General features: G+C 46.1%; 1 protein-coding gene across 2 annotated transcripts in view; it reads left to right on the plus strand.

Annotated features, from left to right (window-relative positions):
- Window positions 1-23113, plus strand: part of IWS1 (interacts with SUPT6H, CTD assembly factor 1) — a 36475-nt gene extending 13362 nt beyond the window's left edge. The window contains exons 4-15 of one of the 2 annotated variants that reach the window (XM_075569611.1): window positions 1380-1572; window positions 4241-4298; window positions 5082-5185; window positions 10632-10782; window positions 13995-14077; window positions 14620-14749; window positions 14955-15072; window positions 15654-15765; window positions 16925-16981; window positions 20204-20315; window positions 20583-20747; window positions 22641-22772. In XM_075569611.1, coding sequence (XP_075425726.1) covers window positions 1380-1572; window positions 4241-4298; window positions 5082-5185; window positions 10632-10782; window positions 13995-14077; window positions 14620-14749; window positions 14955-15072; window positions 15654-15765; window positions 16925-16981; window positions 20204-20315; window positions 20583-20711 — 1247 coding nt within the window. In that variant the 3' untranslated portion in view covers window positions 20712-20747; window positions 22641-22772. Of the gene's footprint in view, window positions 1-1379; window positions 1573-4240; window positions 4299-5081; window positions 5186-10631; window positions 10783-13994; window positions 14078-14619; window positions 14750-14954; window positions 15073-15653; window positions 15766-16924; window positions 16982-20203; window positions 20316-20582; window positions 20748-22640 lie in introns of both variants that reach the window. The other variant, XM_075569610.1, reaches the window with a different exon arrangement.
- The last annotated feature ends 377 nt before the right edge of the window (window positions 23114-23490 follow it).

Genomic DNA, 23490 nt, shown 5'->3' on the forward strand with positions numbered 1-23490 from the left:
TTGGAGTTTCAGGGCAAAGATGTTCGAGCCACCGCGCCACGAACCCCTCGCAGTCCCCAAAGCTTTCCGGGATCCCCCGCAGGCGCACGTTATTGCGGCGGTCTCTATTTTCCGAGTCCTCCTGTCTCTCTCTAAGTTCATTGATTTGGGCCTGTAGGTCCGCCGTCCGTTTTGTATTTTTTTGTGAGGCTTTGGTGTTTGCGTCCACTTTCAGCTCTAGTTCCTGTGTTCGGGCCCCCAGGTTCCCCACCTCTTTGCCTAGGGCTCTTATTTCAGCTTGAAGCAGTGTCTTCAAATCTGTGTAAAGCCGTTCGATATCACAGCGACGCACCGGGAGAAGACCCTGATCGTCCCCTGCTTCTCCCTCACCTTCCGACTCGGATCCTGTGCGGGAGGCGGGTGCCATTACTGTGGCTGCCCTGCGGGATCTCCCGTCCCCGAAATATTCGGGTAATCCCTTCTTTCTGGGGGTCTTGGATATCTTTTTCGACATCGCGGTAGTGTTATCTTGCGGGTGGTATATATTTAGCTGTTTTTATTAGAGTTCTTCGTTTTTCTGATAATGATTAGAGCGGGGCACGGAGCTACTGAGTTATGCTGCCATGCTCCCTGCCCTCGCGTATGCGCCTCAACCTCTGTTCTTTTAATGTAACCATGTATTGTTATAACTCTGTTCCCAGGACATACGTGTAAACGAGAGGTAACTCTCACTGTATTACTTCCTGGTAAAACATTTTTATAAATAAATAATGACATTTTTATCAGGCCATTTCCTGGTTTGGATTGGGAGAGGAGGTGTTATAGTCTTGGCTATTGGAGGTACAACAATATTGAAGATTGCAGATATTACATTATGAGGCCGATTAAATATTTTCTAGTAGGATTTTTGCAAAAACAATTTCCCTCAATAACGCTATTAAGAAATGTATTGCGATAACGATGTTTAGCACCTTAAATCTATTCACTCACAAAACGAGGTGTTTTTTAATGTATATTTTTCCATAATGTTAAAAGTACTTCGTAACATTTTTAGTTTTGACTTTTATTACAAATGAAAGGTCTTCTAATATGACAAGTAGATATTGAAATGTTGAATTTATTGTATCTCGATATTACCATCACACCAGTATATCGCACGACTGCAGAATTTGGTTCCTATTTATTTAACCCTACTACAGCTGCTGCAGGGCAATTGTGGTCGTGGCACACTGCATTGCAGGCGGCTCTGGCATCGCACACACGTGGTGGTTTTTGCACCTGATTGTTTCTAGTTGCACATCTCTTCTTTTAATTAATTGGGGAACTGCAAGTTCTCTTGGCTGCAAAGTTGGGATTTTTGGTCATGTTTGCTCCTGACGCGTTCTGCCTCCTTCACACAGCCAATAAAAAGAGCAGACTCCTCTCAGATGGGGACGACTCTGACAGCGACGCTGAAAACCCCCAACAGAAGAGGAAAGCGGTCGCTTCCGACAGCGAGGCAGACGATGGATCGAAAGCGAAGGGAGAGACGAAGGGCGAGGGGAAGACCTTGTTTGGCAGTGGCAGCGACAGTGACTCTGGGAACGATGAAGAGTAAGTAGCATTGTGCTCTCCAACTAGTTTTCTAGATACGCTGGATCCGAATCGGCACGTTTCAGTGAAGGGGCCAGGGGAATATTGTGAGCTGCTTCCCTGTGCTGGAGAAGATTTTAATTCCGATTTTATTGGAATAGAACTGGAGCCTTCACCGGAATTGGGAAGCAGTCGCATGCTAGATTGAATACATACCTGTGTGATTGGCAAGAGAGACGGTTTGCAAACTTTATATTAAACTAGTAATCATACAGTACTTCGTAGCGAGAGCAAACGTTCCATATCGTTTTCCACCTCGGTAACTGTCCCCAATTACTATTTTATCACATGGCAGGGAAAGGGTTAATGGTTTACCTCAGCTCCTCGTTGATTGGTCGGTAGGATAGCCAGTCAGCATTAACGTGTTATGGACACATGGAGGTGACGTCACCACGACTTTCACAATGATAATATAGGTAGAGATCTATACCAGGGATCCCCAAGTTCCATCTTGTAGAGCAACCGCCAGGTGTTTATGGCAAAGCATATCTGCGCATGGCGTGTTAATGATGAAGCTGGATCGATGTGTTAATTCATAAACATTCATGCGTCTTGTTGGTTATATGAAGAGAAAAAAAATAGGGTAACCCCAATTATCGAGGCCACTACCAGGCACTATGGAGTGTGTTTAGGAAAGAAGGTTTGACGCCGGTACATAGGTGATGCAGGTAATAAGGCAATATATGGGTATCTCCGATACTAACAAGGGGAGTGGGGTACTGGAAAACCGGTTAGAGGTACAAGGGGACACCTCCCAAGGGGGCGCCCCCAAGTAAATCACGACCCGGCTACCAATATATCCTCACCTGTCTCCCCTGTGTATCGCGTGGAGGTCCCTTGAAAGCCGTTCCTGTTTGCGGCTGCAAGCTTGATCCTGGAGGTCCCTTGAAAGCCGTTCCTGTTTGCGGCTGCAAGCTTGATCCTGGAGGCTCTGTGTGCTGGGATTCTGCTTGCTGGCGTCTGCGTGCCCCAACCGGATATGACGTCACAGATGAAAAAAATGGAGATTGCTTCCGAGGTTCACAGCACCTTCACTCAGCCAGTTGTATGAATATAAAAAAGTTTATTAGTAACCAGCAATGTACAACAGCATGAACACTCTTACGCGTTTCGTCCAAGCCAGGACTTTTTCAAAGACTCTTTGAAAAAGTCCTGGCTTGGACGAAACGCGTAAGAGTGTTCATGCTGTTGTACATTGCTGGTTACTAATAAACTTTTTTATATTCATACAACTGGCTGAGTGAAGGTGCTGTGAACCTCGGAAGCAATCTCCATTTTTTTCATCGGTTATATGAAGAGGACTGACCATGGGGGGGCCATGATCTATACCACATATGCACACTTAAGAATCGGTTCTTGTGGTTCTGACGTAATTTCTTGCATATATTACGCCACCACTCTGTTATTATCGATGCAGAGAGGTAACTATTTCACAGGTGAATTACTCTACACGGGCTTTGTTTCCGCTGCAGCATTTATTTTGAAATCAGATTGTATACAACAGAAAAAAACACAGTACAAGTGCGTAACTATAATGAATCAACAAAGTGAGTTAAATAAAGTGAAATAATCACTAAATACCCATGTGAGTATAAGTAACTATGTTACCAATGAGGAGCGTCTACTGCTATAATAGGGTGGTCCGAGACCCTGAATCTAGACAAAATAAAACACAAAACAGCGCACAACGCTCATGGTGAAGTATGAATGAACAATTTATATTTTAAAAAATAATTCAAGGTCTTGCGTTCATCCCTGATGAAGTGGCATTTTTAGTTGCTACGAAACGCGTTGGAATTATATATTTTATTGATCTGCTAGTACCCTCGTATTCTATTACTTTTCTGGCCAAGTGAAGAGCTCGTTTTCGGCACCTTCTTCCGGTGACGTCATCTTTGCTCGTCGGCGTGTACCGGCGTTCAGTGTGCTGGCGTGAGAAGCAGAGCTAACACTGATCGGTGAGACTGTACCGTGACCAGCTACTCCTAGACGGAGTTCGGGACTTATCCACCCTGAATACGTGAAAGCTACAAAGGGATCCTCTGCTTCCAAAAAGCCCAGCAGACGAAAGCACAGCACGATATGACTGCAGACTCCTGAGATCGGGTGATCCGGGGTTCAGCCTTCTCCTGTGTCCTGATGCCCGAGCGGTAACAACTGTCTTAGTCACAGTTACATGCCTATTTAACACTTTTCTGATGTACGCATAACTTTGAATTATTTTTTAAAATATAAATTGTTCATTCATACTTCACCATGAGCGTTGTGCGCTGTTTTGTGTTTTGTTTTGTATACAACAGTGTTGCTTTTTATAATGCATATCCCCAAAAATGTGTAAATATTCCAAGGAATAAATGGTGCTGGCAACTTTCTGGCTTCTTCATTCCCTGGCTATAAATAAGAATGCCGAAAGGAATAAATGGCATGTATTTATTCTGCCAATCTGTTTCCATTAGTTAACCAGCATGGCACTGCATATAATATTCTCATAGCTCAACATAAGCAGTCTGAATGTAGTCTTGTCGGGTGTTTAATTACGGTTAATATGGACCTTTCCCCGGCAGCTAGATCTATTCTTGGTTACTATGGGAAAGTGATTAGATGTCACTTTTTTGTTTTTGTGCTGCAGAAATCTGATTGCAGATATTTTTGGAGAATCCGGAGATGAAGAGGAGGAAGAGTTTACGGTAAGAAATCAGGGCAGATGGCTGCTTAGAATGAGGTTTAGTGCTAGCATGTTTCTGCTGTCCTCTCCCACAGCTAACGAAATGCTTTTATTTGTGCAAGCTTTTGAGATACACTGATCTCTTCTTGTAACATCGCCAGAAGAAGAGATCAGTGTATCTCGAAAGCTCACACAAATAAAAGCATTTCGTTAGCCACAGAACGGTATCATCTATTTATCAGCTGGCAAACTTAGTCCTGCATTACCTTTCATCTTTCTTTCACGTTGGGGGATCCATCTAAATCCCAATTCCTTCCACATCAGGTGTAATCTGTTCCTTGTCAGCATGACCTGTTCCCCCTTCACGTCCCTTTGTACTTCTAAACCACATGTCTAGTGATCAAGTTCGCGCTACATTTGGAAAATTGGGTGTATCAAAGTTTTATTCCTCTATCTACATAATGAAAGAATAACGACACCTGTAAGCACTTGGATAAATAACAGCATTTGTTACATTAGGATACTCGAATTGAAAGATGCAAATAGACCTCTTGGTTGCTAATATATAAATATTTCTCAAATTAAATGTGTTGGTCTAAAATGGAGTCCTTAAATGTATATTTAAAGGAAAGAAAAAATGGATGCTATTTATTTGCTGCTTCTAGTAGTTGCCATGTTTTATCTAGTTGACTGTTATTGAGGCAAAGAGCAGCTCCTGGATGTAACGGCATGGTGCGTGCTGTGCAGGCGCTGGGAAGAGATGGAATCGTTGCCCGCTCTTACAACTCTGCTTTCTCTTTCACAGGGCTTTAACCAAGAGGATCTTGAAGGGGAGAAGACAGCAGCCAGCAAACAATTGGCAGCAACTGCAGATTACGACTCTGACGACGATGTGAAATCTGGGAAAAAGTAAGTATGGGTGCTAGAACTATATACTTGTTAATGCAACATTACGTATAGACAGGCCGGCTCTCAAACATCATTACACCGTTGTTCTTCTCAATACCAATAGTGCCTTGCACGAAGATAACCGCTTTTATTTCCCATACACATTCTATTCTAGAGGCAATCAATACATATCCATGTCGTTGGGGAAACGTGGCATCACGTTTTTGAAGTGAAACTTCCTTAGTGGCACCTCATTCGAACTGGGGCAAAAAAGAATTGTGGAGATAGAAATGAAACGGATGTGACGTCAGTGCTGGCAGTTGAGGCCGGGCTGTGTTCTGGCTCAGCCCGACCCCAACACTGACATCACACCCGCTCCACAAATCAGATGCGGCGGCGGCGGCGATAGCCGCCGGCGCCGCTCCTAATCACAGTTCTGCCTGTCTGTGAGGGGGGGGCGGTGTGAGGAGAGACTCAGGCAGAGCTGCCGCGGGTCCGCAGCTCTGCCTGTCTGTGAGGGGGGGGGGGGGGGGAGGAGAGACTCAGGCAGAGCCGCCGCGGGTCCGCAGCTCTGCCTGTCGGTGAGGGGGGGGGGGGGGGGGAAGAGAGACTCGGGCAGAGCCGCCGCGGGTCCGCAGCTCTGCCTGTCTGTGAGGGGGGGGGGGGTGTGAGGGGAGGAGGAGAGACTCAGGCAGAGCCGCCGCGGGTCCGCAGCTCTGCCTGTCTGTGAGGGGGGGGGGGGGGAGGAGAGACTCAGGCAGAGCCGCCGCGGGTCCGCAGCTCTGCCTGCCTTTGAGGGGGGGGGGGGGGGAGTCAGGAGAGAGGGGGCAGGACACAGAAAGAGAGACACACATACAGTGACAGACACACACACATACATATATATATACACACACACACACTGACTGACACACATACACACACACTGACTGACACACATACACACACACTGACTGACACACATACACACACACTGACTGACACACATGCACACACACTGACACATACACACACACTGACTGACACACACACACACACACACACACACACTGACTGACACATACACACACACACTGACTGTGAATAGGTTAGGGGGATGTGTGAGGTGCAGGGGGGCTGCGCATACGTCACACGGTCACACGCACGCACACGGTCACACGCACGCACACGGTCACACACGCACGCACATGGTCACGCACACACGCACAGTCACACGCACACGCGCACAGTCACACGCACACGCGCACAGTCAGTCGCGCACACGCACTGTCACGCGCACACGCACTGTCACGCGCACACGCACTGTCACGCGCACACGCACTGTCACGCGCACACGCACTGTCACGCGCACACGCACTGTCACGCGCACACGCACTGTCACGCGCACACGCACTGTCACGCGCACACGCACTGTCACGCGCACACGCACTGTCACGCGCACACAGTCACACGCACACAGTCGCACACGCACAGTCACACGCACACAGTCACACGCACAGTCACACGCGCACACGCACAGTCACACGCGCACACGCACAGTCACACGCGCACACGCACAGTCACACGCGCACACGCACAGTCACACGCACACACGCACAGTTACACGCACAGTCACACGCACACACGCACAGTCACACGCACACACGCACAGTCACACGCACACACGCACAGTCACACGCACACACGCACAGTCACACGCACACACGCACAGTCACACGCACACACGCACAGTCACACGCACACACGCACAGTCACACGCACACACGCACAGTCACACGCACACACGCACAGTCACACGCACACAGTCACACGCACACAGTCGCACACGCACAGTCACACGCACACAGTCACACGCACAGTCACACGCGCACACGCACAGTCACACGCGCACACGCACAGTCACACGCGCACACGCACAGTCACACGCGCACACGCACAGTCACACGCACACACGCACAGTTACACGCACAGTCACACGCACACACGCACAGTCACACGCACACACGCACAGTCACACGCACACACGCACAGTCACACGCACACACGCACAGTCACACGCACACACGCACAGTCACACGCACACACGCACAGTCACACGCACACACGCACAGTCACACGCACACACACACACAGTCACACGCACACACACACAGTCACACGCACACACACACAGTCACACGCACACACACACACAGTCACACGCACACACACACAGTCACACGCACACACACAGTCACACGCACACACACAGTCACACACACACACACGAGGAATTCACGCTTAGTGCAAATACAAGGGATGTGTACGCATGTTCTAAGTCAAATTTATTTGCGTTTTGTCAATGAAATTGTATTTTGATTTTTAATTAAAACATCACCAATACAAATACAATTTCTGTGACAAAAGTCAAAGAAGTTTCACTTACTATGCGCGTGCACAGCACACACAGCTTATTTTTACACTCTGGTCTTCACTTCAACAACCACAACCCGAACCTACTTGGTTACATAGTTATATAGTTACAGAGTAGATGAGGTTGAAAAAATACATACGTCCATCAAGTTCAACCTATGCTAAATTTAGACAACAGATACTTTATCCTATATCTATACTTACTTATTGATCCAGAGGAAAAATAAATTCCTTCCTGACTCCAAGAATTGGCAATCTGATTAATCCCTTGTTTACTTATTTGGTATATCCCTGTATACCTTTACTTTCTATAGATGTTGTGACGATGAAAGGGTCCCAGGCCACCAATTAATGCATTATGCCCAGCTGGGGGGGCCCTGAGTCATAAACGGTGACTGGAGTGTCAGTGCTGCGGGCAACGGCTGACTGCAGTCCTAAAATGTATTTTAACCTGTCTAAAATGTGCCCGTGGGGAATTGTGAGTGTCAGCTCTTCAACCCAATTGTGGTATATAACAGTTGGTATAATAAAGATGTATGTGGTTTTATTGTTCCTGGAGTGTTAAAACCAGCGGGGATGATTTTATGGTAAACTGTTCTCAGGGTGTGTTTGGGTGGGGGCCCATGTTGCGTGTTACCCCGAAACATGCACTCAGGAATCTCCCCAGATTCCTGAGGACATGAACACAGACCCCCGGCTAAAATCCTCCCTGGAACGCAGGATGCAGCTTACCTCCAAATCCCCCTGCCTCAGCACAAACCAGGGCAGTAAAACCGGGCGGGGAGCTGGGTTACATTCCAGGCCCTGGGATATGCCCGAATCCCAGGACCCAGTGAGGGGTTCCGTAACTCTCTCACCAGGGATAAGGTGGAGACAGTTGTAGGGGTTACATTTTGAGTTAAAGCGTAGAGTGTCAGCTCCGCAGCCAACAGCGGGCTGCAAGCCTGTAATGTGTTAGAATTGTCTGTGTGTGTCCCCACCAGGGATAAGGTGGCAAGAATCATATCATGTGTTAACTGTATTAATTATGGTAACAATGTTTTCTGAATAAGGGGGAAAAGAGAATGGGTTTTAGCCACCCCCCAAGATTTATAGGTTTGAAGTAAGGTCAGAGGAAATCATTGAGCATGGCTAAGAACCCCATTTGCATAGGGAGCTGAAAGGGCTTCATTGGAGTTGGGTGTGAAAAGTACAAAGTGGGTTTATGGTATGTAAACACCTATTTGCAGGCCTAATGTATATGGCTAGAAGAGAAAGCTAAGGCCATGTCTGGAGCATTGGGTGTGAAATATAGCACAGTTATCTACACGGGCCGAGCCTCAAAAGCATTTCTTGACAAGGGGGGTATAGAAGGCATGGGGCGTGGCTACAGAACTGAAGTTAGGAGTACATTTAGATATGTAAAAGCAGTTTTTAAACGTCATTTGGGGGAAGAGTTTTACTCTGGGGTAAGACGTGTCAATCTCACCACTGATTTAGACTGGGAAGCTGGCATGGCTTGATATGCTAAGCGGCTTAGGGGCAAAGTTGGCACATGCTCACAGCATACACTGAAGCTTCTGCCAGGCTACCCGAAGTACTGGCGGAGTGTGCCCATAGGCGAGAGTAGTAATTCCCACGCTGTGATTCGCTGCAGACTGTAAAGATGGGGCATGTGGAGTTTGAAAAGGTCATGCCGTCAGTCAGAAAGTTAACTCCATTAGTTCCATCTTGTAAGCAGATTCATCTAAGCTACAGCGGGCGGTGCAGAGACTATTTCATTGCCACTAAAGATTTGTATCCAGCTTCCAGTATTCGCAAGGACTAAGGATTGGCTAATTAATCCTGCATTGGGGGGGAACGAAATTCTTTTATTTGGCTGAATTATAGGGGTGGCAAGTTGCGTCCCTAGCCAAAACACTGTCCTGTTTCCTGCTTGTGTATCAACCCCGCTCTGGGAACTGATACCTGGAGACCGGAGTGCTTGAACATTCGTTCCAGAAACCTGTTATTTCGTTTCAGTAAGTGTTATTCGTGATCATTTTCTAATTCAAGCTGTGTTCTTTGTGAATAAAAGCAATGCATTTTATTTCATGCTTTATTCAATCAAAGGATCCAGATGGTAAAGTGTTGACAAGCTTGGTCTACCGTGACTTATGTCCAACTTTTTTTTGAACAAATGTATTGTATCTGCCATCACAGTCTCCATGGGTAATGAATTCCACATTTTAACTGTCCTTACTGTAAAGAACCCTTTCCTTTGTTGCTGGTGAAATTTCCTTTCCTCCAACCTTAAGGGATGGCCCTGAGTCCTTTGAACTGCCCTTGGAAAGAATAGTTCATTTGAAAGCTCCTTGTACTGTCCCCGAATATATTTAGTTATCATATCCCCTCTTAGACGCCTCTTTTCTAATATAAATCTAATTTTGCTAGCCTCTAATAAGTTATTGTCCATCCCCTTTATTAATTTGGTGGCTCTTCTCTGCACTCTCTCTTGTTCCATAATGTCTTTTCTTACGATTGGTGCCCAAAATGGTACTCCATATTCAAGGTGTGGTCTTACTAATGCTTTGTAAAGGGGCATAATTATGTTTACTTCCCTTCCATCCATTGGCCGTTTAATGCAAGATAAGATCTTGTTTGCCTTTGCAGCTACTGCATGACTTTGGGCACTATTGGTTTTGTATAGGTGACCAACATCTTAATTACTACGATTGCACCTTTATAATATTATACAGAGCCTTCTAACTTGTGTATTATAATATTACCATGTACTCTGTAATTAATAATATTTCTGCTGATTTAAACTCAATTGCCAACATCAATCTAGTCTTACAATTAAATGATCATGGTAGTCAATTGTGTATATGTAGGCTGATTTACTTTTGTAAACTAAGAATGATGTACAGCCATGCTACAGGGCAGCTCTAGCAGGTGGCAATGTGGGGCCATTGTGCCTCTTGGCCTCACTTTGCAGCCTAGCTTCATTTTGCTCTGCAAGCAGACCAGAATCTCCATAATGGGTTTGCCCTTTCCACCATATCCATGTAATGACCCTCCTATCTTACTGCCCCAGCATGGATTACAAATCCGACTTTGATTTGATGATGGAGCGGAAAAAGAATATGAGCGGCAAACGGCGGCGGAACCGCGACGGTGGCACATTCATCAGCGACGCAGATGACGTGGTGAGCGCCATGATCATGAAGATGACTGAGGCAGCAGAGGTAAGAGGGGCCGCCCTGGGAAACGCATAGAATTCCCTTTCACGCCATAAATAGTAGAAGGCAAGGAATGACAGAGGTTAAAAATAATAATTATTATTATTAAAAAAAAAATAATAATAATTGTGCTTGAAAACTGTCTCTCTCGGTACACCAGGTCTCTTAACTATATTTCTGGTATCAGTCAATAGACAAAACAAGGCCGTGAAATAAAATGGGGGTTATTTGGATAAAACCTCGGAAATACAACAAAACACAAAATACAGAAATATACACACTTACTGGGATCTGGGGTATGAGATCGAGCCTTTCCTAGGTGCAGGGCACCCGCTTTCAATGGCTTACCCTGATCGGAACCTTGTTCCGGACGTCCTGGACCGAGATTCAGCAGAAACTCCTGACCGGGACCTAGTCCCAATACTCCTTGAACTGTTTTCGGCAGGAACTCCTGACCGCGTCCACTACGTTCTCATGATTACTTGGTCCTCACGTCTGACTATGGGCCTCATGCAGAGAGCAGCGCAAAAAGTGAAAGCGGCATTAATTGGCGGATTCTGCCTTCAGAAAGGCAGAAACCGGCAAGTTTAAAAAAAAAGCGCCATTTTTTTTTTTTTCCCCTTCAAATTCGCCGCGCGCCTGGAGAGTTTAAATTCTCTCCAGTTTTTTTCTCTGCCGTATGCAGAGAGCCGCGATCGCCATCTAGTGGCTGTTCGCGGCAAAAAAATGGCGCGATTTTCAACATTTTCCCTCTCCACCAAGCAGCTGGCGCTCCGCGGCCGGTGGAGAGGGGAAAAAAAAAAAACGCGATTTTTTCCCCAGTAGTTTCAACAGCGCTAATAGCGCTGGTTGAAACTCTCCATATGCAGAAAGGCAGTTTTCTGCCCTTTCTGCATATGGACATAAAAACTCTCCAAAAAAGGTAAAAATTTTCCCCCTCTCCAATTCTGCATAGCGCTGCTCTCTGCATGAGGCCCTTAGTCTCTGCGGGGCAGACTTTCCTAGCTTCAAAATGAAGTCGATTGCTCTGCTATTTGGGACAGAGCTACTTTGAAAAGCCTGCTCTAGCTTCATCGACTCAAGCGACAAAATCGTCTGGCTCTCTGACTGGGGCTTTTCCTTAAATACCCTCCGCTGAACTATGTTCAGCAAAGAGGAAGGAGGAGCGACCAATCAGAGCGTAGGAATTCCTCCCCGCCAGCCAATAGAAACAGTGGCTCGTCTCTGGACTGACATCAGAGGAGGGGGTGTGTCAAGCCGGGGCATATGAATCGACCAATGGGAAACGCGCCGACATTCTGCCGCTTTCCATGGTCAACCCATTGCCACCTACTGGGCAGACACCACTGAGTCTGGCAGGCCAGAGGTTCCTCCGCGCAGGGGGTTTCCGTTCTCTGGACTCAGTACTCCGCCGTGCCCCAGCCACTTAGCACCCAACACCTGTCAACATCCTGTCTCCTATTTGAACTACAGACTCTATGCAGACTTGCTGGCACCTTAAGCAGATGGTGAAAAAAAAGAAAAGTGAAAGGCATTGTAATTTGGATGTGCAATGTGAATATAACAAGTGACGCTATGAATACAATATATTGATGTAATAAATAGTGCTCAAAAAAGTGATATGAAATGCAGCTCAAAACCCTTTTTAGAGGCTGGTCCAGAGTCGTCCTCCATGGAGTACAGGTTGGTGCAGTTTGGGGACCGCAGATATCACCAGATTATGAAACATAGAGAACATATAATAGTGCGGATGGTCTGCAATGTGGATGAGGTGTGCTGAAGAGAACCTGAGATATGCACTCACATTTTGAAATAAAGAATAACGCCGTTCCAAATATAGTTTACTGTGTTAATGCTTGATCGGATGTTAGTAAATCAGCTCAGATCTGTCACAGGTTTTCAGTGGCATGAAGTTCTCAAATACCAATAAAACAGACAGAATATTCCATAGTGCGATCTATTTGTATTATGCAAATTGAACACACAGATGAAAAAAACACACTTGCATAAATCGTACAGGTAGGGGCATGTAGTACTATAGATGGAATCAGTATCTCTGATCACTGCTGCCGTGTACCATCCTCTGGATCCTCGCGTCTCCCCAGCTACAGGTCTTCCGGTACTTCACTTCCTGTCTTTGGAGCGCAGGGAGACAATGGAACGCAGGAAACTCATCCACAGGCTGATGCGGACGGGCGCTGATTCTCCGATGGCTGATTCTGAGCGGGCAACTAAGGGGGCGGCCCCAGGCGTGCGCTGTGCTATCAAGCCCCGCCCTTCCAGTCCCTACCTTGTCGCGCACCTTTCCCCAGCGGTGCGCGACAGGTTTTCAGGCAGGCAGGGGAATTTGAGATTGGCATTTGCGACGGAGGCGTGGCCACGCCCCCGCCGGCGGTTCAGCCAATGAGGGCAAACCAGCCGCTGGACGTCATGGCCACGCCCCCGCAAACCCACAGCCACGCCCCCTCCCGTCGCAAATCTTCCCTCAGACCGCCTATCGCGGTGTAGCGCTGTGCACGCGACCCCCCGGCGCGCGTGCCACAGTGAAGACTGGGGACTCACCCTAAGACGGCAGTGGCTTGTAAACGACTCAACGCGTTTCGCATGTTCGGCTTCGTCAGGAGTCAACTGACGTGTCCACAAGAGAAACATATAATATTGTGAAACGCCAGAAATTGTCTCCTTCCATAATACAGGAAAACATGAAGCTGCAAATAACGATAATACAGACGGTATTCATGCGCGTCACATCATGTTGAATTACTTTTTGCACACACATGCCAGATCCCTATTTATGATCATACAGATCATGATCTTTTTTTGATCACTAAACTCTGTAACACCTTACTGCTTTAAAACCTGTCTTTAGTGTTAAATGTATTGAAATTAGCAACTGATATGTGAGGGTCTCTCAAAATAAACCGTTCACCTGGTCATTACTCCCCCTAATCTGTTACACATCGAGGAATTCCTACTGTAAGAAATTGATTTTCTGTGCGTATAGAGCAGCAGGACTGGCACCAATAAGATAACTTGAACAGGCCAGATATTCACTGTTACAGCACAGTTTGTGTTCACTGGCACAGGCCAGATATTCATTGTTACAGCACAGTTTGTGTTCAGTGGAACAGGAAAACAATCTATATAACAAAACAAAAAAAAAGTCTGTCTTTGTAAAGGGTGAAATCTTGGTGACCTGTTTAATCTACATACTTTAGGAGGACAGAAACCTCAACACCACCAAGAAACCAGCCCTGAAGAAGCTGACTCTGCTCCCCACGGTAGTGATGCACCTCAAAAAGTAAGTGTTTCTGCCGCCATCTTTCTAAATCTTCTTTAGTTAATTTTCTAAGCAGCCGTCTGCGCTGATGGTTTATTTATTTATTTTTTGTATGGTATTTTTGCCCTGTGTGTGTGTGTGTCCCTGTAACTGTGTGTGTGTGCCCCCCTGTAACTGTGTGTGTGTGCCCCCCTGTAACTGTGTGTGTGTGCCCCCCTGTAACTGTGTGTGTGTGTGTGTGTGCCCCCCTGTAACTGTGTGTGTGTGTGTGTGCCCCCCTGTAACTGTGTGTGTGTGTGTGTGCCTCCCTGTAACTGTGTGTGCCCCCCTGTAACTGTGTGTGTGTGTGTGTGTGTGTGTGCCCCCCTGTAACTGTGTGTGCGCGCCCCTGTAACTGTGTGTGCGCGCCCCTGTAACTGTGTGTGTGTGTGTGTGTGTGTGTCCCTGTAAGTGTAAGTGTGTGTGTTTGTGTTTGTGTTTTCCCTGAGGCAACTGATGGTGGTTGTTGTGTTCTGTATACAGAAGAGATGTTCTGAGATTTTGGATCTTTCTCTTCTCACCAGACAGGACTTGAAAGAGACTTTCATTGACAGCGGTGTCATGTCTGCCATAAAGGAGTGGCTCACCCCCCTCCCTGACCGCAGTCTGCCAGCACTGAAAATCAGAGAGGAGCTGCTGAAGATCCTTCAAGAGGTGAGACAATATTGAACTTGGTCAGTTCACAGACAAGCACTGGCCCAGACTGGTATTAGCACGTAACAAACGGATCCTGCAGTGCCCTGTATTCACCTGTTGGATCTCTTATTTCCCGTGTTCCACCATCTTTCTTATTTTTCCCAGTGTCTCCTTCCTGTCCACTCTTTTTCCCAACTGAATTAAAAACAAATGTTTTCTACAGCTGCCCAGCGTGAGCCAGGAGACTCTGAAGCACAGCGGCATCGGGAGATCGGTGATGTACCTCTACAAGCACCCCAAAGAGTCGAGACCCAACAAGGACATCGCGGGCAAGCTGATCAGTATGTGCAACGTTTCTCATGGCGGCCTAACTGCCCCCTACTTTTCTTAATCAAGTTTTACTTTTCTCTACGGCTTCCTTAATCTGTGACACGTTCCTCACTGCATGTTAATTCCAGAGTTTTTGCGTTGCTTGTTTAAGAATAGAAATATATGCGGTACAATTGCACTAGAGCATGTCCAGGTGTTTATATACACACACCAACCCAGGTAATCAATATCCTCCCTAACACAGCTTATAAAAGGGTAGCCAGCTCCAGTCCTCTAGCTACCAACAGGTCAGGTTTTCAGGATATCCCGACTTCAGCCTGGTGGCTGTCTACGACAGCAGGGATATTCAGAAAACCTAACCTGTTAGCTCTTGAGGACTGGAGTTCGCCACCTCCGACTTACAATGTAGTTATTGGTGCCAAATGAGAGGGAGAGTGGTAAACACCTTGTCATCCTGTCAAATTCAATCAACCATGTTTAAATGCAGGTGTAGATACTTTATAGTGTACCTTGTGCACCGTGCACGTAATTTGTGGCGCTAAATACTTTGCCAGACAAAATCTTCCATAACCCGCCTTGTTTCCTTTTGTAGACGAGTGGTCACGTCCCATTTTTGGGCTGAGCTCCAACTACAAGGGGATGACCAGGGAGGAGCGAGAGCAGAGGGACCTGGAGCAGATGCCTCAGCGTAGAAGGCTGAGCAGGTAACAATGCATTGTTCTAGATCTGGGGAAAGAGAGCATTACAGACAACGTTGTTGAAAGACCTGGTCAAATCTCACGGTCCAGTGACCAGAAACCCCCTTGATCATATTTTCCGGTATAAAGTGTGATCCGGTGGATGTGAACCACAAAACGTGTCGTTCAGTTTGTAAAATGGCATTGTAACTTGTTGGCTTAAATCATATGCACATTGTTGTTCACTTAAAGCTGCAGTTCAAGCAATATCCTATATATGTGGGGGGGGGGGGGTTTATATATCAGTTCTGAACTCTGAGGAAATACTTGTAGCATTTAAAAAAAAAATATTTTTAATGTATTAAAATGTAACGAACATTTTTTGTTCCTAAAGCAACCATTTACAAAGGCACACCCCCTTCCTCTTCTGAAACAGGCTCTGGCACACCCCAGTTTGAGCCCTGCCCTCTCTCTAGCAGTGAACCAATTGTATCTAGTCGCTGCCTGGTCACATGATCTTCCCCACAGATCTTTGCATCTTTTGTTCTCTTCTGCTGCACTGACAGACAATTTGTGAACCCCCAAGCCAAATCTTCGCCATTCAATCACAGGAGAACGGATCGATCAGCAACTTGGCTAATCACTTATCATTGTGTGGATTGTATTGATGCACATATTGAAAAAAATTAATTTTTAACTGCTGCTTTGATGCAGGAACCGCCCCTACCCTTTTTTCAGGATGGTGGGTGGGGGGTCCCAATAGCTGTAAATGGCACGGTTCAGCTCCGGCGAACCCATCCCTGAGATACTTACCAGGTTTTAACCTCCAAGGGAAATAATATGGCCACACTTCATCTAGGCAAGTAATGCTTGCACGCTGTTCCACGGTGGCAAATCTTATAGAAGTGGCCAGCTTTAATGTGGCCTGCAGGAAATGCATGATGTTTCTCGGGGAGGCTTCAGTACAGAACTTGGACTAATGCCGTGAGCGAGCTTTAATGTCTTTCAAATAATGCATCTCCAAGTCAAGCGTATTGGCAAAGCAGGACAGGAATGGGTGTATATTTCTGTGCTGGGCTCTTTTTATGTGTTGCAGAAGGTAACAAACCTTTGCTCCATTGAATCTATTTCCTTGGTGTTTAATTGTCGGTGTCTGAGCTTGTATTCGCAATCTCCTCTTCTCTAGTTCTGGAGGTCAGACACCACGAAGGGACCTGGATAAAGTGCTGACGGGGGAGGAGAAGTAAGTACTCTATCGTGCCATCTTTTGTCCTGTGAAAAGGTATCTGTGCTAATGTGAATGTTTATGGAGTCTCTAGTCGCTGTGTAAGCGAGCCAAGTCAAAAACACTCGGGTTAATGTAGTGAGTCACAGCCCTGATGGACTTATCTTAGCTGAGCGCACTAGGAAGTTTAAACAAGTTGTTTATCTGAGCGCCGGTGAGCGCTAGCAGGGACACAGCCTTATACATTATATACAAGACATTGCATGCACTGTTATAGATAATATATGTTATAGGCGTATGTAACAGTTACAGACCAGATTAAAATGTGAGACAGCCTTAGATTTGAAAGAACTTAGACTGGTGGCAACTGTGAGAGTCTCCGGTACTGTTCCAGTTGTGAGGTGTGAGGAGAGGCCGGATACTTTGCTGAACCTTGGGACCATGAACAGTCTTTTGGAGTCAGGTAATTAGTGTTGCATGTGGTGGGGGTGAGGAGCTTGTTCAGATAGGCTGGTAGCTTGCCCTGAAAGTATCTTTCCTTGTGAACAAAGGGTTAATATTCATGTGATATGGTTTGTATTGCAATGTGTTACATGACATGCAAGTAAGCTAATGTACACATTACATATGGTACATTGTAAATTGTCTCCCTAAGATTAGTTTGGTTAACATGCCAATTTACAGAGCCAGTGCTTCAAGTAGATCTGCAGTGGTACTTGGTTATCTATAGCACATATATCTGCTAATGTATTATCTTGTATTGGATTCTTAAAAAAAAAAAAGGAATGTCAATTGTGTCCAAAGTCCCATAAAGCAGGGAATATAAAGTTGTCGCATCCTGGGACCAGTATGATAATCTTGTTCTTTTTAAACTAAAATTGTGTAAGTGCAATCAGGTGATGTTTCTAATTCTAACAGTGCATTCATTTGTTAGTTTAGGTATTAAACTATGAGCAAAAGTGTAAGTGCTACAGCGCTAATGCTTAAATAGTAGTCTGATATACACTCTACAGAGTAATATTCTCAGTGCCTAGAAATTAGGGGGGCAGCCAGGAACAGTGATAGATAAACTAAACACACAATACATACAAAAAAATAAACCGGCGCCTCACACACTCAACAATAACAGTGATAGTCCTGACCATATGGCGTATACCAGTCCTGTTGTAACTAGAAATCCTCTGAAGATTCTTGATAGTTGTCTCACCACATGGAAGTAAAAAAAACAAAAAACAATCATAGTGTGATACTGTATAGCAGGCCTGCACAACTCCAGTCCTCGAGGGCCGCAAACAGGCCAGGTTTTCAGGATATCCCTACTTCAGCACAGCTGGCTCAATTAGTGGCTCAGTATGACTGAGCAGTATGACTGAGCCACTAATTGAGCCAGCTGTGCTGAAGTAGGGATATCCTGAAAACCTGGCCTGTTTGGGCCCTCGAGGACTGGAGTTGTGCAGGCCTGCTGTATAGGATACTAAAAACAACCTATAAAACTAATTGACAACACATACAACACAACTATACGTAGACAAACATACAAGTACTGAAAACCTGCAATAAACCAACTTTTATAGTTCAGTACTTGTATGTTTGTCGTAGTATAGTTGTGTTGTGTGTTGTCATTTAGTTTTATAGGTTATGGTTTTTAGTATCCTATACAGTATCACACTATGATTGGTTTTTTTTTTTTTTTACCTCCATGTGGTGAGACAACTATCAAGAATCTTCAGAGGATTTCTAGTTACAACAGGACTGGTTTATGCCATATGGTCAGGACTATCACTGTTCTTGTTGAGTGTGTGAGGCGCTGGTTTATTTTTGCTGTAGGTATTAAACTAAATATCATGGACACCCACTTTTATTAAATGGTATGTTTTATTACTACTTAAAGCGTATTGTTTCTGATATTGAATTGGGATCTCTATAGTCTGGGAAGTCTGACATGTTCTGTAACACGGGGGGGTGGCACACAGTGCTTAGAGGCCATGCGCTCTTCCCCACAACATTTAAATTAAATGCCAGGGGAGCGCGCGAGGCCTCTGTAACTCACTCTTACCTGGTCTCCGACGGCTTCTGGCAACGCGTCGACATGACAACGCGGCGTCAATTGACGCTGTGTGGTCACATGACGCCGTGATATCAGAGAAAAGGTAAGGGGTGGGTGTGAGCAGGGGGGGAAGAGCAGGCAGGGGGGGCGCAGACAAATGCGTGCACCCCTGCTGTAAAGGGAGAGACTGCCTGGTTTGAGTCCCGGCTGACATGCTCACCTCCCATTACTCTTAAGGTTTCTGTGCTGCTTGGGGATAGGATTATCTGACACTCGCCCCACTCCAACGTACATGTGTTGTTCCTCTAATAATTATATCTCGTGGAAAGATGAACTGTGTAGTACAAAAGGCAAGAGCTCAAAGGAACTGCCATTTTAAAAAGTGTATTGGAAGTAAAGCGTAACAATTTTGATGTCCCACTTTCCCTTGTCGGTACCATGAATCTGTCTGTACTATAATCACTGATATGGGACAATTGTGGAAACCGGTGGATTTGCGGATTTCTCCTCCTTACCCCCCCCCCCCCCCCCCCCAATCTGTTTTGCAGTGTAAAATCCTCAAACTGATTTGACCGGTTTATATGAAAAACGCCATTGGATACAATAAATTGACAATTTGTAGAATCCAATCCGTGTATTCAGCAATCTGTTGGATTCTTAAAAATCCGCCATGTGATTGCTGAATCCGCAGATTGTATTGACAGTAATTCTAAAAAATATGCAAAGTCTCCCTCTTTTGAGATTGATCCAAAGGAACCGGCCGATCTGCTGCGGATCCAAAAAAAAACCAGCTGATCCGCTGCGGATCCAAAGGACCCGGCCGATCCGCTGCGGATCCAAAGGAACCGGCTGATCCGCTGCGGATCCAAAGGACCCGGCCGATCTGCTGCGGATCCAAAGGAACCGGCTGATCCGCTGCGGATCCAAAGGACCCGGCCGATCTGCTGCGGATCCAAAGGAACCGGCTGATCCGCTGCGGATCCAAAGGAACCGGCTGATCCGCTGCGGATCCAAAAGGACCCGGCCGATCCGCTGCTAATGCAAATTTGCCCCAAAAATGTACCCATCTTTAGCAAAGACGTGTAAATCCACCAATGAGTTCCTTTTCTGTGGTTAGATTAGAGATAGGAGTTTTAGTCCTTGCACGTGTGCTGGGTTACTCGGCTAACCTGTGCCGGTCTCTTCACCTTCAGAGCATTGCGACCGGGAGACCCAGGCTTCTGTGCTCGTGCTAGGGTTCCTCTGCCTTCCAACAAGGATTACGTCGTCCGTCCCAAGTGGAACGTGGAGATGGAAACCTCCCGGGTGAGTGAGACCTTTCTTACCATCCAGTGTGATTTTAGGAGATCCCACCTGGATTTCTTTGGGCAACTCCAATTCCTTTCCTGTCTCCAGTTCCCACTTTCCATTTTTCCTCTTCCCTTGGAGTTAGTGGTAGAAATTCTCTACTCTGAGCTGGATCCATGATTCACTTTAAGGGAACTTCTTGCTACTTATCTTTGCTACCCTGTGTTCTGCCCTTCTCCTCCCTTTTCCTTTTCTGTCACCACCTTTGGTGGGAACCTGATTCAGTTCGGAGGTCCTCGGAAAGGCGTTACCCGCCTGGAGAAGCATAAAAGACGCTTTGCTGAACAGAAAAGACTCACTAAAACCACACGTGTCATCAAATTCAGCATCGAGGGGAACAGGATGCCCCTGTGATGTTGGGGGGCTTTGAACTCTGAGCCTGCGTGAGAGGTATCCTCCCTTGCCCCCTCTCCAGTGTGTGAGTGGAGAGGGCGGCCTGTGTGTGCTGTGCATGCACCGATACTAACACACCACTCCAATGCATAGACACACGCTGCCTATAACAGTGCCTGTGTTTATAAAGAGGTGTTCATGACAATGCCAGTGACTACAGCACAGATCGTATAGATTACATTTTTCTTCCCTGCCGCAGAGTGTTTCGTGTGTTTGTGCCTGAGGAGGAGAGATTAAAATGGTTGGCCCAAGGTCCCACGGAGCTGAAAGACGCGCACCAGGTCCTCCCATTGTAAAGATCGTGCTGTTACAACTAGGTTGCTTCTTCTGCCTAGACTAGGGGTGGCAAACTCCAGTCATAATGATGGCACCACCAGTGCTGAAGCAGGAATATCCTGAAAACCTGGCCTGTTTTGGGACCTTGAGGACTGGAGTTTGCCACCTCCGGCCTAGACTACTTCCTATGTATCTCAAAAGTACTGCAGAGCAATGCTACATAGCCCTTCGGCATGTTTCTCTTTATAAGTCGGCTGCAACCTAATGCAATCTAGCCATTGATTCATAGGAGAAAGATTTCACATCCTTGATCTAATAAATGTGATGTTTTCTCTCAGCCTTTACCTTCCCTCCTCTAACCCTGGACTTGCCTCCAGTGCACTGCTTGCCCCCTCTGTAACAGAGTATTGCATCCCAGAGCTGCACATTTTTTTGTTCCCGTCTGAAGAATGAACATGCATAGAAATGGGTCTGCAAACGTAATGTAAATGTTCTACCGATTTAACGGAGCCACAGATTATAGCAGCTCTTCTCCGCTATTTTTAATTCCCTATAGCACAGATGTAATAATGCGTGACATGATTTGCCTCGGATATACCCCGTTATAACGCAGAATAACACCGAATGTTCATAGAGTTGGTGCAGAATATCACAAGACTAACGCCAGCTACATCTATATCACTGTTGTAGAGAACTGTGTTTTTGGTTTGTTACTGTGGGTTAGAAGTAGGGGTGGTACTCAGCTTCAGTCCTCAAGACCTCCCCCAACAGATCTGTGTTTAAGGATATCCCAACTTCAGCACAGGTGGCTCAATCAGTGTTCGACTGAGCCACTGAATGAGCCACCTGTGCTGAAGCTGAGATGTGTTGAAACTGGGATATCCTTAAAACCTGACCTGTTGGTGGGAGTCTTGCGGAATAGAGTTGAGCACCCCTGGGTTAGAGGAATGTAAGGGATATAATGCACTGTACTTGGTCTTTTTGGCAATTACTGGCTTTTCCACCAAACAAATTTCACACTGAAAGGTGTCAAACAAATTAGTCCTATTCCCCTGCTTGTCTTAAACACACCAGGGCATGCTGACTTTTTCTTTCCCTTCTTGACCTCATGAGACCTCCCATCACTGTCCGTTTTGGTTAGTTTACACAAACCTCCGATTGGTAACAAGGCATGTTTTCTTAAAGTTAAGGCGTTGGATAAAATATGAGCTATTCGCTACCTGTCCCGTGGCATGTAAGGTCGGAAACCTGCTACCTTCTTAGAAGGGCTTTCCTACTTAAGTAGGAAAATATGAGAGCCGGAATCTAGCTGAAGTTGCTTGCACCTGCAGTTTATTTCAGTGACTGCGTAGCTGGTATTGCTGCTTCTTAGTTGCAAGTAGCAGTATCCCACTTTTCCTTTGGTGCCAAGATCAGGTTCCCAAAAAGCAATTATTGGCCTGTGGAGCATAAGGATAAAGTTGGGTTTTGTGAAGGGCATTTTCCTCCTATCCCTGTAAGATGGCATTTTAAGATGACCTACGAACAGAACACCATGTCTAAAAGTTGCCAAGCACATAGGTAGTAACACCTTTTTACATCTTATTCTAATGTCCACTTTCCTTATTTTACCAGTTCCAGGGAAACAATAAAAAGGGGGTGAGCCGACTGGACAAACAGATGAGAAAGTTCACAGACATCCGGAGGAAGGGCCGATCTGCTCATGCTGTCAAAATCAGCGTAGAGGGCAACAAGATGCCTTTGTGACACTCCCTGCCCTGTACAGTCAGAAGGCCTCTGGTTGTATTCACCATGAGTGATGGGGCTCCTGCTGAACTCTATCTTGGTCTCGTTGCTGTAATTAGACTCTTTGGAGCCTTTTGCTATTTTTTAAATGTATCCCGCCCCCTTCCCCCCCCCCCCCCCCCCAATGTAAATGTGTTCTGTCCAGTACCAGAGACCTGGTCTCCCCCATTCATGCCTCTCAAGTGATGGACTCTGCCCCTCGTTCATGAGCTGTATTTAATGCTGTTTGTTGTACAGATCAATTTCTCTTCGTACCTCAGTCTCTGGACTTCGGACAATAAAATACAATCTTGTTTTTCTAACTGTGTCAGAAAGCTGTGTGCGGGGGTTTGTTGTGGTGAGGGTTAAAGCAGCAATTCGTGTTGAACGGAAAAATGACCTCATCCCAGGGAATTAAACCGGCCACAACGTATAATGATACAGAGCAGAGTATATGTACACCTAATCTTAGGGGAAAAGAGAACTTTAATTAGATTTTACATGGAGTGCTGTATCATTCCTGCAGTTTATTTAGTTTTCCCCATTACCCACCCAAAACCACAGCAATTACTACATTTTCATTCTACGCCTGCACAGAGGGTATTTATTGATGGGCATTAGAGAACCTTTTTTGTGGCCCATATGTGTTCTGTATTGGCAATGACAATACGATTAAAGGATTAAGATGTTTGAAACCACT

The sequence above is a fragment of the Ascaphus truei genome, chromosome 14, assembly GCF_040206685.1.
Source record: "Ascaphus truei isolate aAscTru1 chromosome 14, aAscTru1.hap1, whole genome shotgun sequence".
Classification (NCBI taxonomy): domain Eukaryota; kingdom Metazoa; phylum Chordata; class Amphibia; order Anura; family Ascaphidae; genus Ascaphus; species Ascaphus truei.